Below are 19,303 nucleotides of genomic sequence, written 5' to 3'. Positions count from 1 at the left end.
TTTCCAATATTAGTAAATGTATTGGTGCTTGTCCTGCTAGTCTCCTGGATAGAATATCCAGTATAGTACCGAATAAACACAGTGATAGTGAGCTTGTAACTGAATTTTGTTAAAATGATTTTTCTATGAACAAAGTATACCATGAAACAAATAAGTTTTTGCATCATTTGCATTTAAATGTATTGTATGTGTAATCTATTATATCAAAAGAGCCAGAAAAGGTATGAAAAACTTACAATCTTAGGTGTTGATTATCAAGAAGAGCAGTTTAAAGTCAAGCATTTAAATACACTACTAAGGGGCGCTGGGTGGCTCAGTGGGTTAAGCCTCTGCCTTCAGCTCAGGTCATGTTTTCAGGGTCGTGGAATGGAGCCCCACATTGGACTCTCTGCTTAGCAGGGAGGCTATTTCCCCACCCCCCTCTCTGCCTGCCTCTCTGCCTACTTGTGACTTTTCTCTCTGTCAAATAAATAAATAAAATCTTTAAAAAAATTAATACACTACTAAGAAACAGTAAATGTACTCATATCTTGTACCTAGGAATATTTATGTCTTCAGGCTTTTTTAAAGAACTGATATAGTTTATGTGTTAATTAAGGAGTTGCTAGAAATAAGGGCTACTTCATGTTTTCCATAAATATATGTGACTTCATATTAGCATTTTAAACTGATAAATTATATGGCACAGAAAATTTTAAACTAGGTACTTGAAAAATACTTTGAGACTTCTCAAAAAGAGTAAATATATCACTTTCTTAGTGATAGTTTTTTACATATTACTAAGTATACTATCATATGGAGAGGATGTTACATGTAATATTCCAATAAGACTAAGTTATATTTACAGTTTTTGTAGAGTAAAATAAAAATAATGTTAAGCATGACAATATTTTCTGAATTCTTTCAAAGAATGTTTCTTGGTGAAATCATAAAACAATTTTAACTCATTAATCGTACAGTGTCTTTTTGTCTTTCTTTGATTTTCTAAGTTTCATTGTGAAAAAATTGGTATTTAAATATATTTAGAAGAAGGAAATGAGGTCAGTCTCATAGAGAGTGAAAAGACAATCTCAAAGGAAAGGAAATGCGTGAGAAAATGATTGGAATTTAAGTGGAAATATATATATATAATATATATATGAAATATATATATATATATCTCAGTATTCTCAAATATTTTCAGTATACTGCTGACAATAGAAATACAAGCAATGAAATAGAACTCTAGAGAGATTATGTGGATATTCATAGACTTTTACAGGCCCGGTTTCCTATTTACTTGTTCTTGACTATGTCTCTAATTTATGACAACATTTTAATTTTTTTTATTTGCTTGAGAAAAATACAATCTTCCTTGCCCTGTCCACGAGGGCTAGCTTGACTTGCTGGTTCCGTAAGCTGTAAATAAAGGGGTTCAGCATGGGGGCTACTGAGGTGTTTAGCACAGCAACACCCTTGCTCAGAGACACTCTGTCTTTTGCTGCTGGATTAATGTACATGAATATGCAGCTGCCATAGGAGATGGAGATGACAATCATGTGGGATGAGCAGGTAGAAAAGGCCTTTGTCCTCTGACTAGCGGAAGGAATCCTCAAAATTGTTCTAATGATATATATGTAGGACAGAATTATTAATGCCAAAGTGAACAGTAGAGTAAACACAGCACAGGAAAAATCCACTGTCTCTAGGAATTTTGTGTCTGAACAAGAAAGGTGTAGTAAGGGGAAATAATCACAGTAAAATGGTCTATAACGTTGGACTTACAGTAATCAAGCTGTATGAACTGCATGAGTGATGGGAATATGATTAAGAATGAAGCCAACCAAGAGGCAAAGACAAGGAGTATGCAGACTCTGGGATTCATGATGGTCATGTAATGCAGAGGCTTGCAGATGGCAATGTAACGGTCATAGGACATGGCAGCCAGAAGGTAAAATTCAGTGACTCCCAACAGAATGAAAACAAAAAGAAAAACAAAACAAAACAAAACAAAAACAACTGAGCTATGCAATCATTAAAAGAAATGGTTTTATCTCCTGTAATCAGGGTGCCCAGGAACTTGGGTATGCTGACAGTTGTGAATGAAACCTCTAGCAAGGAGAAATTTCTGAGGAAGAAATACATGGGAGTCTGGAGGTGGGAATCCAGCAAGGTAAGTGTGATAATGGTCAGGTTCCCAGTGATGCTGAGCATGTAGGTGATGAACAGAAAGACAAAGATCACCCCCTAAAGCTGTGGGTCATCTGACAATTCCAGGAGGATAAACTGTTTATCCTGTGTGGTTTTTCTTTTTTTTTTTTTTCCTTCTTCTTCTTCTTTTGTGTAAACTAGAGAAGAAAACACAAACAGCAGGATTAGAGAAAGGGGATTGCATATGGGAAGCCGCTAGAATTTGTCTCTGGAAGCAAACTAATTTAATTTAGTTTAGTTTAATTAATTTAATGTAGGAGAACTTTAAGACAACTTAATAAAAGTGGGTGACATGTTTTAAAGTAAGTTTTTATCATCGGCCACACTCTGTTTAACATAGAATGTTTTTTCAAAATCCTTTATTTCGGAGATTGGGAATTGATTCTAAAAAGATTTTTAAAAATCTTATCCCCATCACATACCCTACATGAGAAGAACAGGAATTTTAACCTAGGTTTCTCTGAATATTTGATAACTGGAATAGAAATGCTTCCTGTTGACTCTTCAAAATAATTCCCTGAAGGATTCCCTTCCCATTGAGAAAATCTTTGTTTTCTTCCAACCACATTGTCTCATGTCCTCATTTCTGTCACTTAATTCCCTATATTATTACTTTGTAGTATAACATAGAAACGACAGTTATATGTTTGGAGGGAAGTCACTCAAATGAGGATGTGACCAAAATTTGAAAGTCAGTGAAGTTCAATTTTTAACACTGTGACAAAATTCCCAAGTTTTCACTCTGGTTCACATTCTTCTTTTCCAACCTCCTATTCCTCTTCTGAAGCCACAGTTAATGAATTCTTTGACATGATGTCCTTGGACTTTGGACAGCACAGAGTTGACAGAAGGCATGGTAGAAATTTAGGTTAATCTACACATTCATGAGCTAAAGAAACAATGTATTTATATATAAAATTATTTTATAGAACATTTTTTCCTTCAGAGTTTCTTCTATCTAAATGTTGTTGGTATTATTCTTTATATATGAATTCTGCTTTCTATCCCATATTATAATTTTATATTTTTCCTTTTATCTACAAGAGTATTCAGTTATAAAGTTTTATTATGGCAACACCTTGGAGTATAGGATAAGACAGTACATGAGATCCCTTTATATTCTTTTCCTGAATAATAATAACTTTAATAATACAATGCATTTTGAAGTGAAGCTAAATTTTTCTCAATATATCAAACCAGTCCGTTATCATATCCCTCATTCTGTGCATTCTCACTAAATAGTAAAGTGTCAATTCAGAGTTATGAAAGACATTTTGCAAATAGGATATTTAGTTTCAAGATGTAGAATTATTGATTACTGGTATATAATAATGCATCATAATACTGTGAAGTTTCTTGCTCCTTTTTTCCGTTATATGTCTGAGTTACTCTTTTCACTCACTTCACACTGTTTAGCAAAAAAAATGTAGCTGTTGATTACTTAAGACAAATTCCAACTAGATGGATAGTGCCAACGCTATGGGGAAAGCATGTGAAAGTCACAAGAAATGAACAATTCTTTTGCTATTTCTCAGGACTGGAGGAAGCAGGCTGAAGGGCTTTTAAGCAGACATCATAGTGACATATTTTGTAAACAAACTTCTGGTAATTCAAGTGTATGATCGATATTTCAATCATAACAGTCACACAGTGTTAACTGTGTGTACAACTCTTTGATCTGTAAGTTATTTCTTCTTCTGATGTTTTTGGTAGAGTGATGAAAAATATATCCAAGACTCTAAAACATCATTTCAAGCTCTCCTTCCTAACTGCTTATCCATGTTTATTTTACCCAGTCACATGTAACTTATGTTCACAAAATTTGTAATCCCATTTGCTCCTTTCTTCTCAATGAATTCTATTCTGTCATGGATATCTAATTGTTGAATCAAGTGTGTCATTCATTGAAAGTGAAAATTAACAAATTGTATAAACAGCTACTTGCTATTTTGTTAAATAAAATAACTGGAAATGATTTTTAGGACACTTCTGCCATTCCATATACATTTTGAAAAAAGAACAATAGCATTCTCCAGATTGTCCAATTTAAAGAAACAACAATTTTTTAAGGCCTACTAAAGATGAAGAGATTGTTTTCTTTATTTTTGCAATAATTAGAAGTAGTAAAAAGCACCAGGATTCCATAATATAATTGGAAACTAACTTTATCATCCTGCACTCTCTTCCTAATTTAAAGAGAGAGAATTCTTTAATTCTGTATAATAAATTCTCTCTTCGTAAGTTAAATCTCCTTAAAGAAAGGTGTGAACACATATATCCGAGGAAATTTTCATCCACAAATTAGTACACAATTTTCCAATTCTCTTTCTCTCTCATGTGACACTTCTTTTCTTGGTGTTAGATTTATATGTGAGGCTAATTTGTAAAATAAGAGAACAAAATATTGGTTTAATGTGGTATCTCAAGTAATAATTCAGGTTGTAACAACCACTAACTTTTTTTTTTTTTTATTCCTGACCATGTTTACTGACAACTAATGTCATGCAAGAACTTTATGGTGACTGAATAGAAAAGAATCTCATGAACGATCAATTTAGGTTAACCCCCCCCCCCAGATTATTACTTTAGTAATGTCTCAGAATTTTCCTCAAATTTGATCAGAATCTTGTTTCCCTCAGTCCCCTGGGGGGGGGGAATCACCTTGTTTTTTTCCTAATAGAAAGGGAGAATTTGGATCCCAAATCAGATCAAAGCATCAACCAGCATGAATAGGAATAATGAAGGAAAAGCAGTAATCATATAAATTACGCTCAAAATCTGTAGGTTTTCATTGAGATATTTTACATATATCCTGACTATCTCAATTTGTTATTGTTAACTAGGTATCTATATTTGAGTATAATTTTTAATGTAAAGAAGGAAAGGAATTCTTCAAAAACATAAAGCATCAGAACTTAATTTTTATTTATAAGATATGATATTATTGGGGCGCTTGTGGTCTTTGTCTTCAAAGAGAAATGGATTAAAAATGCAACTTATAGTATTGTGACTTTGGACAAGTTACTTAATCTCTCTAAATTTTACTTTTTCCTTCCTTTAAAAAAATAGGAATAATAAGTTATGGAATAGTCACGAGGACTAATTTAAGAAAAAGTAAAATTAAGTCATACAAAATCTGTATAAAATGTACTCCCAAAAAGTGGTTAATATTATCTTTATTCTCCCCAAAATGAAGTCAATGAACATATTTGAAGAATATAGCCCCACTTTAAATACCAAAACCATCTTTGAGACAGTGAAAACTGTGTGCACTTACCTCATTTACTCAGTGTGAGTTATCTATGTTAATTTGAAGACACTGACAATGAAAGAGATTAAGTATAATAAGCAAGATCAGACATCAGATGTTAGTTGATAGTAGAATTGGAATTCCTAAGTCTTTCTGCCTGAAACCAGAACATTTACTACTTATTAAACATGTATTCGATGAGAAAGATCAAATTGAGAGACAATAATTGTATGAAAAGTAATAGAGGAATAAGATATTATGACAAACAGGAAATGTAACATACTCATTTTTCATAATCCTTGATAAATACAGCTGACATAAGAAACCCAAATTATTCTATGTATTCCAAAATAAAGTTAAGGTAAACATTAATGAATCAGTGCTAAAAAAAAGAAATTTTCCATTGGCTACAACTTTACAATCTTACCTCTATTTGTCATAAAAATGACATCATCAGCTGCTTGAAATGGTTAAAAAAAAAAAGCAAATTGACAACTATTTCAGTTTTAGGTTAAGAGATTCAGTATTTTAAAAATCAGTCTTTCTCAATACATTGAAGTTACTTTATTTCTGTAACTAATATTCTTTTACACACTTTTCCCTATAGCTATGGGAGCAAAAATAGTGAAGAGAAGTTAGATTTGGAGTTACTTTGGACCTTTTGGAAGAAGATTCCATGTGGATTGTCTCTTGCCTAATGCACATGTTTTATTTACCATATATACTCATGTCTCAGAGCAAATACTCCAGTGAATCAAATGTGCCAACAAGGGCCTAGAGGAAAATACACTAAGGATTGTACAAATGTTATCAAAAGTTGAACTAATATTGGAACGAGAAACTTTTGGGATAATGCCCAAAGAGATAAAAAAGGGCATAAGAAATCAGCCAGAAGCACTTGGAATATTTTGCATATAATCTAAATGAAAAATAACTAAATATGCAGTTTTTTGGGAACATTTCCTGCATTTCCTGAATCAGGATTTCTCTCAAGAATAGAATCTCCTATTTCTTCTTTTGCTGAGTAAAATACTGAGACGACTTAATTTCATCTGAAAACATTAGATTTTATCATATACTAAAACATCTCCATAAAAGTGGCACTCCAAGCTAGTAGGTATGAAATAAAGTATTCAAAAACACTGAATATAGAATGATAAGGAGAATGGGATAGAGTTCAGTGCTCAGTGATTTCCCATTGAAAGGCATGAAAAACTATGGATTAAATACTCATTGAACTCTTCAGTCTTTTCCAAGAATCACTTGAAGTCATTCTCCCATCATAGTAATGGTGCTGATTCTTGAGAAGCATCTACTACCCAGAAAATCCCTTTCCATTTGAAGGATGTGCTGGGTTTATCCCTGTAATTGATGGAAACATAAAATCTAGTAAATTGGCAGGATTTTACAATTCTGATTTCTTTCTGTCTCATTTTAGAAAATTATCAAAAAAGCAATCTGTTGAATCAATCACTATTTTTTTCCTTCAACAAATATCTTCACTGATCTGCTACATTTAAATAGTATATAAAGCACTGGGGATAAAACGGAATCAAAATAGATAAGATTTCTATTGCCACACAATTACTAAAAATCAAGGGAAGCCAAATGAGAGAAAATGTTCTGAAAGTTATAAAGTAACCTATCAGTTCAGAACTTTTTTAGTACACCAAACCATTTTTTAATCAGCAAATTTACTCCATTATACCAAATAATGTATACTATTGAACCCATTATTTTTTTGTCATTTTTCAAATATAAAATTATACAAAATTGTAATTTTAACATTTTCTGACTTGTCTGTTGATTCCCATTTCACCAAAAGTTGCCCCAAAGTAGTGATTTTTTTGCTTGTTAAATATTCTAAATTATTCTGATTCAACCACAGTATTTAATAAATTATGTGATCCAAGTAATTTAAGAGTGATGATCTAATTGTTCATATCAAAGTTAATCAGTAAAACCAGCATATCATTAAAAAGAGCTATTTTAACAGATACCTAATTTCTATTGAAGTTTTCATATATACATAAGTTTATTACTTTCAGGACTTAAAACTTCTAAAAAATATTTTTAGTTTTATATGTAAGTTCCTATGATATATAAGAATATCAATGGAAGGCAGTGTATCACAAGGATTTTTTTTTTAAAGGAGTTTTAGATCCAAGAGAGATAGATTCAAATTCAAGCTTTGTTATTTATTCACATTAAAGGCCTTTCTTTCTCCATTTCTTTTTTTGGGGGGAGGAACATTTCCTGAATTTCCTGAATTATTTCTTTTTTTAAAGACTTTATTTAATTATTTGACAGATAGAGATCCCAAGTAGGCAGAGAGGCAGGCAGAGGGGGGCAGGGAAGCAGGCTCCCTGCTGAGCAGAGAGCCTGATGCAGGGCTTGATCCCAGGACCCTGGAATCATGACCTGAGCGAAAGGCAGAGGCTTTAACCCACTGAGCCACCCAGGCACCCCTCTTTCTTCATTTCTAAAAAAGTTTAACAATGTAAATTTTTAGCGAATTAAATAAAACATAGTATGTGGAGCTCTCTGTTTCTATAAGAAGAAGTAGCTTGAGAGAGATCAATAGTCATGCAAGGAATGTATAGAAATGTGAGATTAAACAGAAAAATAATGTGGTCTAAGACATATGACACCTTCAGTTTGCAGTTCTGCATGTAAGAAGTCACAAATCACCACCTGGGTATAACAATAAGTAAAAAGAGGAACAGCCTGACAAATCAACTATTTTGGATCCTTAGAGCAGGCAAATCACTGCCCTCAAGATTGAAAATCAGACAGATAAATATAAGAAGTGAAGGTTTAAGGGAACAGAGGCTCATGAGCAGGAACTGCCATAAGGTCCAGTGCTAGAGTAGGAAAACCTCAAGTATAATGTCAGAAATATCACCTCATGCTTCTTCATGGGAAGAGGAAAAGGGACCGTTTTTAAATACATGAGAGTGCTGTGCTCTTAAGAAAGCCAGCCCTCACAAAGAGCCAGCCCTCACAGAAATCTAGCTGACCAGAGTCTAACCTGCTGGGACACGATAGAGCTTAACTCACCCCAGACAGGGAAATACCCAACTCCAGTATCCTCTAGACTTCCATTGGGAAAAAGAAAATACCCAACTTCAGCCCACTCTAACCTTCCTGTTCTATTGAAGTGGGGAGAAAAATCCGAGAAACACTCTCGAAGTTTATAATCCAGAGGCTGGAGGCTCACTAAAACACTGAGCTCTAACCATAGGACTATAGAATCCGTCCCCTTCTCCCATGCCTAACCATAACATTTCTTTTCCTTTTTTTCTTTTATTGTGATTTTTAAAATTAACATATAATAATAACAAATAATAATAACATATAATTAACATTATTTGCCCCAGTGGTGCATGTTTGTGAGTCACTAGTCTTAACACAATTCACAGCACTCACCATAGCCCATACCCTTCCCAATGTCCATCACCCAGCCCCCCATCTCTCCTCCGACACCCCCTACAATCCTCAGTTTCTTACCTAAGATTAAGAGTCTCTTATAATTTGTCTCCCTCCCTGGCCCCATATTGTTTCATTTTTCCCTCCCTTTCTCCCACAACCTCCCGCCCAGATCTTAAATTCCTCAGAGAGATCATATGATAATTGTCTTTCTCTTACTGGCTTACTTCACCAAGCATAATACCCTCTAGTTCAATCCATATCATTGCAAATGGCAAGAATTTTTTTTTTTTTGAGAACATCACATTTCTAAACGTCTATCTGTTCTGTATTTGTTTTTGTTTTTTGTTTTTGTTGTTGTTGTTGTTGTTTTTTCCCAGTGCATTGTGTCTGGGTGTCAAGAAGAGTACAAACATAACAAAGGTAAAAATAAAATTTTGGAGAGGCAGAGAATGATTCAGAACGAGACATGGGTGAGCTGTTAGAATATTAAGACTGGAAATTTGAAATAAATGTGATTAATATTGCAAGGATCTAGTGGATAAAGTAGATGAAATGTAAGAACAGAAGGGAAAGATAAGAGGGAGAAAATTACAATCCAAAAACCCCACACAAAAAACAACCACAACCACCACCACCAACAACAAAAACACTTCCTGAAGAAATAAAGAATTCCTTGGAGAAAAGAGATTAAATGTTTGTGTTGTCAATATTCAGGCTGGATGGAATTGTTAAGAAAAATGCTTTAGAAAGAAGGAAAATAATATAGTTCACTATGTCAGAGATTTACATAATGTAAGAAAGAGCACTGCAGAAAGAAGAGTCTAAGGTAAAATTTAAAAAAAAAATTGTTAACTTAGGGCACTTGGCATACTCTAGGTATTATAGGCTGCTGAGAATAAGAAGGATCTAGATGGCAAGATGTTGCTTCAAAAACCTGAGGTAACACAGAAACAGAGCGAGCAAGAGATCAAACTCCATGAAATAAGAAAATAAGGAAACGGGCAAAATCTTCGAATTTGATCTTCTTCGAAGATCCCTGTAAAAGTGTGAGAAGGCACATCCTTGGAAAAGGTCTGAGAGGCCCCCAGAATTTTGTGGACTGAAACTAGACTGAAGGGTGATGGTCTTACTCTGTACAAATCCAGGTTTATAAGACTGTGAGAGGCCGTTGTTTTCTCAAATGTATCAACCCAAAGGTACAAGAAACATGAAGAAACAGAGAAAATTTCTCTAATCAAATAACAAAATTTTCATTAGCAGAGTCTAGAGAAATATAAGCACATCTGACAAATTATTCAAAATAACTGTCATAATATACTCAAGGAATTAGGAAAACGGCATGTGTTTTAGTTTTATTGCATTTGCTTCAAATCTTTAACAGGTATAAATAGTTTTTTAAGATTTTATTTATTTATCTGACAGAACAAGTGAGAGCAAGAGAAGGCCCGAGTAGACAGAGCGGTGGTCAGAGGGAGAGGGAGAAGCAGGCTCTCTGCTGAGCAGGGGGCCTGATGCGGGACTCCATCTCAGGACCTGGGATCATGACCTGAATGGAAGGCAGATGCTTAACTGACTGAGCCACCCAGGTGCCCCAACTATAAATACTTAAAAAAATGGTAGAGAACATGGAAATTCTATAAATAGTACATAATATCATGATCAATATTTACCCTGTACTATGTACTATATTTCACAAAATACAAAGCTCTACATTTAAAGTGCAAATCACAACTACTTATTACTTCTAAGAACAGAATTTAATATACAATACTTTGGGAGTGTAGATTTTTTAAATTAGCACATAATGTATTATTTGCCCCAGATATATAGGTCTGTGAATCATCAGACTTACACATTTCACAGCACACACCATAGACTATAAGAAGAAGCATATTGATATAGATATTAGGAATTTCAGGATTTTACCTAGTTACTCTTTAGACTCTCCTTCCCTCCCACCCCCGCCCCAAGAGAAATATTTAATTTACTTGAAGAAAATACTACTTTATGGACCACATCTCTGAAGGCTTGTTTTACTTGCTGGTTTCTCAGAGTGTAAATGAAGGGGTTTAGCATAGGGGCAACAGAGGTGTTGAGAATAGCCACTCCTTTTGTCAATGATGCCTTTTCTTTTGCAGAGGGATTAGCATACATAAATATACAGCTTCCATAAGAAATGGAAATGACAATCATATGAGAGGAGCATGTGGAGAAAGCCTTTTTTCTCTGACTGGCAGATGGGAATCTCAAAATCGTTCTGATAATATACATATAAGATAAAATCACCAGTGCCAAAGTGAATAGCAGAGCAACCAAAGCAAAGTAAAAACCAATCACTTCTAGGAGCCACGTATCTGAACAGGATAGTTGTAGAAGGGGAAAATAGTCACAGGCAAAGTGATCGATGACATTGGAAGCGCAGTAATCCAGCTGGAGCAGAAGCATGAGGGGTGGGAAAATGGTCAGGAACCCGCCCAGCCACGCACAGAGCACAAGCACTGTGCAGACTTTCCTGCTCATGATGGTGGTGTAATGAAGAGGCTTGCAGATGGCAACATAGCGGTCATAAGACATGGCAGTTAGAATGTAAAATTCTGTCACCCCCATGAAAATAAGGAAAAAGAGTTGGGCTATACAGTTGTTATAGGAAATAGTCTTATCCCTGGTGATAATTGCTCCCAGAAATCTAGGAATACACAGAGTTGTAAATGAGATTTCTAAGAAAGAGAAGTTTCGGAGGAAGAAATACATTGGTGTCTGCAGATGAGGGTCCACCAAGGCTAGAGTGATGATAGTCAGGTTTCCAGTGATACTTAATAAGTATGTGATAAATAAGAAGAGAAAAATCACAATCTGAAGGTCAGGATCATCAGAAAGGCCTAGCAGGACAAACTCTGTGATCACTGTGTGGTTCATTCCTCTCTTGCTCTCCCTCCTTCTCTCTGTCTCCTGTTTCTTTAAAGATATCTAGATGGCAAAAGCATTAAAGGGAGGATATGAAAGGTGTAATTCATGATGATCAATATCACCATCACTGATACAATTATAAAATATATTCTATACTTCATGTTGATCCTCTTGTTTGCATTTGGTTATAATGCATATTTGTGAGTTTTGCTTTATTACTTTTCTTATTTGAAATGTAGCAGAAGTTTGTTAATCTTCATGCAATAATCTTTCTTATGTATTTATAAGTTATACCACCACCTAAAAACAGAAATGTTCTTAATTCCATCACAAGGTAGTGAAAGAAGGCTTAAGTAACAACCTTTATACATCTTCTGACATAAGAAATCAATTAATGATTTTCTTACAAGTAATTTATCACTATTAATTATTTAATTTAATCATTAATTTTATTTTATATATTAATAATTTGGGGTATAATTTTCAAAATAGTGTGAGAATGCTGTATACATATATAGTAGCATATTATATATACTTACTGTGTGAGAGAGGTAATAGCCCTATTATTTTATTTAACAAATAAAGAATATATTCACTTACTCATTTATTGTTTTTTCTTGTAATTCCATCAAAATGAATGTTTCACTAGTTTTTCATTAATTTTCATATCTTCTGTGACTTGCTAGAAATATACATACAAAAATATTTTTATTTTTGAGCTTAATGGAGCTGCACCTTTTTTTAAAAAATTTTACACTGAAGCACAAATTTGAAAAGTAACTACTTGCCTCAGATATTAGCAGTTCTGTCACCCAGATTGTTGCCCAGTGCCTATTCCATTTGAACATCCTTCTTCCTGAGCTATTAGCTTTATGAAAAAAAAAATCTGGTTCTCTTGTAATTCTGTCTCACACTTATCTTTTACATGAGAACAGTGATCCATAAGGATATTTCAGAAACATACAGGAAAATGTCTTCTATTTGTACTAACATACAGGCAATTCCCAGTTGTGCTGGATATCCTGTGCTATAGATTTTGATTATTAAATTTATGACAGTTATCTCCTTTATATTTTAAGAGTTAAATTTGTGCTGTGAAGAACAGAATGCAAATCATTGCTTCTCTGCCAGACTTCAGCAAAGTTCACTCTGATCAAATTTGATTCGATTTGATTAGATTTCCTTTGATGGCTCGAAGGAAACAGTTCAGGAAATAAATACAAAATGTCAGAAAACCTTAAAAAATGTGGAAATAATATGATAGTCCTCTTCAATAATGTTAATCTAAAAACTTAGGAAAGCACTAATTAAAGAGAGGACTGAGAAGGATATAACATCATTGGTGTATGAGTGCGAATTCTTAAACTAGATTGATTTTCCTCCACTTGCACTTATAGCTCAAATTTTCCAAGTCAATTTGTTTTGACCTCAAAAGAAAGTTGTTCATTGATCTAGTGGGAACAAGACCAAGTCCAGGTCAGACTGTATATTTACAGACCACGAGGGATTCCTGGAAGCCATCCTTACATTTCTCAGTAGCCTTTTAATTCTTTTCTATAGTGAATCTCCCTTGAGAATGGTTGTGTTCATTTTTGTATCCCACAGAGGACCTAAAATGTTGACTTCTACAAAATAATTAATCCATTAATCACAATTTCTTAATATTTTGTGAATAATAAAAACTGTTGTGAAACCTTTTTTATAAAAATAAACTCAATCTAATTTATTTTTAATCATCCGGAAATATAAATCTTTCTAAATATGCCCTTTTTATTATTTATCCTTAGACTTTCTTGGTGTTGAAGCATTGAGAGACAAGGTTATTTTGTAATTCTAAGTTAAATAATAACTATTATAAGGCACCTTTTGGTTATATTTTTTAAAAATTCCAATATACATGTTAATTTAACCCTCAGTACAAATAGGAATATTTAATTACAGTGTCAATTTGCCCATCTAATTTTTAAACTTGGCCTTTATATTTATTTGTCTTATCTTTAATATTCTAATGAGAAATATCACCAAGTACTAATATTTTACTTATTTGAAATTCTGGATAGTGAATTATTATTGATTTTTAAATGCCATTTTTATATGTCCCAAATATTTTGATAATAAAAATTATACTACATGTAATCAGTTAAAAGTAAGGCATACATTTGTTATATAATTATATAAACTAATAATACGCATTAAATAATAACTATTTAATATTAAATAAGTGCTGTATATATAAAAATAATAACAAGACATAAGTACTTTAACATAAAAAATACAATTGTCAGTTTGTATAATCAGATAATGACATAGTTACCGATGCAGAAGTAAATCACAGTTGGAATGCAAGACTTTTCGGAAATTACTTACTGGAAGAGAGGAATTAGAACAGAGTGGGAAGAAAAATGGAAGGAAAATGTAGGCATAACTGAAATTTATGACTGTGAATACTGTGTTTACTTAAGGTACTTAAAGGAGCAGTCAGTAAAGGAGCATGCTGGCAAATGTGGCTTTATATCATAGGGAGTGATGCCCTTGTCCACTTATTTATATTTATTTCAGCTTTGTTAAGCTAGAATTAACCTATATAATACTATGTAAGTTTGAAGGGAACAATGTGTTGATTTTAGACACTTGTGCATTGTGAAATGATTACCAAGGTAGGGTTAGTTAGCCCATCTTTCACTTGTATATTTACCTTTTCTTTTTTGTGGTGAGAACATTTAAGATTTACTCTCTCAGCAACTTTAAGTATATAATATGGTAATCTTGTAGATCAGTTCTATTGCAAGAATGAAATGGTGTCATGTTTTTACCCTAAAAGCCCAATTAATAGGCAACAAGAAACTCTCTCATATTCGTGGGGGGCACAGGTGCAGAAATGCTCATTTGACTGCATTCTCATTCCCAGGATTTCCTGTAATTGCTGTTTAGGTTTAGAGGCTTAATCCTGGTTTAGGTTTGGGGACTCTTATTTTGCAAAAATTTAGGTTTGGGAATTTCTTTGTAACTATCAAGAGGAGACACATGTTTAGTCTTCTTTTTTTTTTTTTTTTTTTTTTTTTTATTCTTAGGAGGTACTGTTGATCAATGGCTGGATCCTTTAATTCATGATGTGATGCAAAATGGCGATGTTCTTAATCTGTTATTTACCATTTGCTTATTCATTGTTACAGTTTACACGAAAAAGCCCAGGTGAATACCTACTTCATTTCTATTTCATAGTCAGAGTTGGTTGTCTAGTATCTTTTTGTTGGTATCTTTAGGAATACACGGCTCTAGGGGGTGGGATTATGGACATTGGGGAGGGTATGTGCTTTGGTAAACCTGGTGATTCACAGACCTGTACCCCTGGGGATAAAAATATATGTTTATAAAAAATAAAAAGTTAAAAAAAAAGGAATACACGGCTCTATAAATTTTGTATTTATTGTAGGTCACATTAGTGATTGACATACGTATTTCAAGGGAGATTGAAATTGTCATCCCTCTCTCTTTGGAGTGCTTTAGTCTGGGGGAGACCCTTCTCTTTTGGACTGTACACTTTTCCTCTTTGATTGTTTCCTTTGCATCTTGTAGAACAAGTGTTTCCAGGCTCATGCTACACTTTTCTGTATTAGAACTGGACTGAGTCATTTCTCCAAAGAGGCCTCCTTACATTGGTTAGGAAATGTGAATCAAGGTAAGAAACTGGTTAAGAAACTATGAGTTTGATCATCCTTTCTAGGTATTTTCAGTGGATAGGGCCAACACACAGAATTTTTTAAAAAATATTTCATTTATTTATTTGAGACAGAAAGAGCACAAGTGAGAGAGAAAGCATGAGTGGGTGGTGGCAGGGGAATGGGGGGAAGAACAGAGGGAGAGGGAGAAGCAGACTGCTCACTGAGCAGGGAGCCCTCGGTGGGGCTCAGTTTCAGGACCCTGGGATCATGACCTGAGCTAAAAGTGGCCACTTTAGGTTTGGGAATTTCTTTGTAACTATCAAGAGGAGACACATGTTTAGTCTTCTTCTTTTTTTTTTTTTTTTTTTTTTTTTTATTCTTAGGAGGTACTGTTGATCAATGGCTGGATCCTTTAATTCATGATGTGATGCAAAATGGCGATGGTAACCACTGAGTTACCCAAGAATCATACACACATATATATATATATATATATATATATATATATATATATATATTTAAGTAAAATGCCTATGAGTGCAATTTCAATCTATCATTCAAATTTAGGACTACAATATTTTTGTGAAACTCCTTCTACCATATACATGCATATATATAATATATTAATATATATTCATTAATAAGATAAAGATATATGTATATATCTTTAATTAAAGTGTTATTTATTTGAGAGAGCATAAGTGTGGCAGGAGGTAAAGGTGGAGGGAGAAGGAGAAGCAGACTCTCTTGCTGAGCAGGGACCTTGGCACAGGGCTCAAACCCAGGACTTTGGGATCATGACCTGAACTGAGGGCAGATGCATAACTAATTGAACAACACAGGCACCCCTTTATATATTCTTTATCTCATAATTAGAACCCTGGCTATTGATGGAATTAGAGAAGATTCTAATATTGTATTAATCTTCATTTGCTTCTTTTCCTCACGCTGCCCATAAAGTAACATTAGAATAACAGTGACAGCACTACTATCCACCATATTATTCCTACCTAGGAACAACTTAAGAATTTTTTAAGCTATTGTTTTTGCTCTTAGATTAAATCCCACTTGGATGTACAGTTCAATTATAGCACTTAAGATCTCTTGGAATAATTCTACCTCATTTGGCTATCTCATTAACTAAATATATATTAAATATACTTATTACAGTTCAGTATAATGGCTTATGCCAGTAGGATACACATTTCTTTCCACTCCTTTCAAACAATTTTGACTTGCTTTCTGAGGATTCCTGAGACAGATTCATGGAGTCATTGAAACGTGAATCTAGAGGGGTGTCTGGGTGGCCCAGTCAGTTGAGCCTCTGACTATTTGTTTTGGTCCAGGTCATGATCTCAGTGTCATTAGATCCAGCCTTACCTTAGGCTCAGTGCTCAAGGAGGAGTCTGCTTGGGATTCTCTCTATGTCCCCCGTTGGCCCGCCCCCACTCTCTCACTCTTTCTCTCTCACAAAAATAAATATTTTTTTAAAAAAATATTAAATAGAATTGAAATTGAAACATAATACTGAACATTGGCTGAATAAGAAGTCTAGGAAGCATCTTCAGAGGTTTTGTTCTTAACACATCAATATCATGGGGTGCCTGAGTGGCTCAGTCGGTTGAATGACTGACCCACTCTTGGTTTTGGCTCAGATCATGATCTCAAGATTGTGGGATGGAACCCTGAGTCAGTCTCCATGCCCATCATGGAATTTGCTTCAGATTCCCCCCCCCCCGTCCCCTCTGTTCTACCAGCTCACACCCACTCTCTCTGTCTCTAAAATAAATAAAATCTTTTAAGAAAAGTTGATATCTTACCCTTTTGAAATTTTTACCATCAAGTACATATGAATGATGATTAATTAATACTTCTGATAAACTAGTCAATGGCAATTTCATTGATGTGCAAGGTAAGAAAATAACTCTATTTTAAAAAATACATGAGATTGAAGTCTCATAGGATGTGCCTTTGACAGTCTGAGAGAGGACCCTTTGCCTGGTTCCACTTATTTCAGGTATTTTAAAATAAAGAAAACGAAAATAATTCTTTCTATTGTGCTGGATGGAAGTCTCCCTAAGTGATGCATTAGCTTTGATAGTCTTTTTTTTTTTTTAATCTTATGTGTTTATTCACTTATCTTTAGTTAAAGCCCTTTAAAAGTCATTAGAAAGATATAGTCAGAGAGTACTCCAAAGAAATTTGCTCTATTGATCATGTTACTGTGTTTCTTTTTCCTTTATTAAATTGTTCAGAATGAGTTGTTCATATTTATTTTAGAGGAAAGAAAAAAATTAATTAATGTTATGGGCAATATCTAGCTCAGCTTTATAGTAACACTGGAATACACTTCTGGCACTACTCATTCATTCTTGACAAATTAACTAGAGATCATGTGAAATCTCTGTCCAAATGAAACAAAATCTCCACAGTTGACTCTACTGAGTGATTGGAAGAATTATTTTATTGGAATTGTCTTTCACTGTTCTTTATATTATTTTGGATGACCATTTTCCTGGAGAAATCACAATTATTTACATTTATTCATTTCATCAAGGATGGGAAGGCCAGTTTTTATAATTCATACAGTTGTGTATAGAAACAAATCAAGGAAAAAAGAAAGCACCAAATTACATTTAATAGTATTTTCAGAAATGATAACACTCATATCATTAGGGGTTTTTGCTGAATATTAACACATAACCTTATCGTTTTGGTTTACCAATCATCCATCTATAATTTGAATGAGGAAGGAAACTAAATAAATTATTAATAAAATTATGACATTAAAACTTACTATTAACTCATATTTTTGACATTATAGGGTTAGTTTATTTATTACAGAATGTATTTTTTTTTGTTGTTGTTATTAGGAGGGGATGGATTGGGGTGCCTGGGTGGCTCAATGGGTTAAAGATTCTGCCTTCCACTGGGATCATGATCCCAGGGGCCTGGGATGGAGCCCTGCATCAGGTCTCTCTGCTCAGTGGGGAGCCTGCTTTTCCTTATCTCTCTGCCTGCCTCTCTGCCTACTTGTGATCTCAGTCTGTCAAGTAGATGAATAAAATCTTTTAAAAAAGAAAGGCAAGGATTAAAAACAAAAAAAGAGCCACTTAGTAGATTTGTGACTTTGGATGCTACTAAAATTTTTTAAGCTTCATTTTTCTTCATTTGACATGGAGTGTAAATGTAAGGAGTGTTTTGAGAATTAATTCAACTAATGTAAGTGAACACACTCTATAATTTATATGACACTAGGATATATAAATAGCTGCTTTATTTATTTTTGTTTTAGTTGGCATTAATTTCATTAATTTATTATTTATCTCACTTAGTCCTTAAACACAGTTATGAAAGTTTTATTCTCTTATTCTATATCCCCATTGAAGAACTGAGGTTCGTAGAGATGGTATGCCTTACACAAATTCACATAGCTAGCAAGTATCAAATATAATCTTAGGCTTCCTGAAATTAAAGTCTGTCCTCTTGAACACAATATCCATAGCCTATCTCCAAATGGCAACACACATAGCCATAGTAACTTCCTGTTCTTAACTGAATTAATTGTTACAGTAAAACAAAATATACTGTCCTGTTTTTATACTTTTTAATATATCCAGTTGCAAATCCTAACCCCAATATACTTCATTTAATTTGACTAAAGTTGAACTAATGAGTCAATAAGGCTTGAGAGACTTTCACTGCCTTCTATATGCTAGGCTTATCTCTGCTTTTCATACAGGTTCACAACACAGATTGCCTGTAATAGTAAAATATTGGCAAATCTCATCATTGTCATCTAGGGGAACAAGCATTTCTGATAGCCTTCCTTTGCCATTGAACAATGGTGTTTTCTATCATC

General features: G+C 33.8%; 1 protein-coding gene and 2 pseudogenes across 1 annotated transcript; 1 reads left to right on the top strand and 2 right to left on the bottom strand.

The window, feature by feature from the left end:
- Window positions 1–19,303, top strand: part of LOC123390034 — a 46,244-nt pseudogene that overhangs the window by 15,990 nt on the left and 10,951 nt on the right.
- On the bottom strand, window positions 1,326–10,745 carry LOC123389948 (annotated as a pseudogene).
- On the bottom strand, window positions 10,859–11,788 carry LOC123390033 (olfactory receptor 6C3-like; the record flags this gene model as incomplete). The annotated part of the gene is made up of 1 exon (XM_045073266.1): window positions 10,859–11,788. A coding segment is annotated over exon 1 (930 nt), but the record flags the coding sequence as incomplete, so codon positions are not given.

Source organism: Mustela putorius, unplaced genomic scaffold (genome assembly GCF_011764305.1).
Source record: "Mustela putorius furo isolate JIRA1106 unplaced genomic scaffold, ASM1176430v1.1 tig00537227_pilon_pilon_pilon, whole genome shotgun sequence".
NCBI classification, from domain to species: Eukaryota; Metazoa; Chordata; class Mammalia; order Carnivora; family Mustelidae; genus Mustela; species Mustela putorius.
This window is presented reverse-complemented; position numbering and strand designations above follow the sequence as displayed.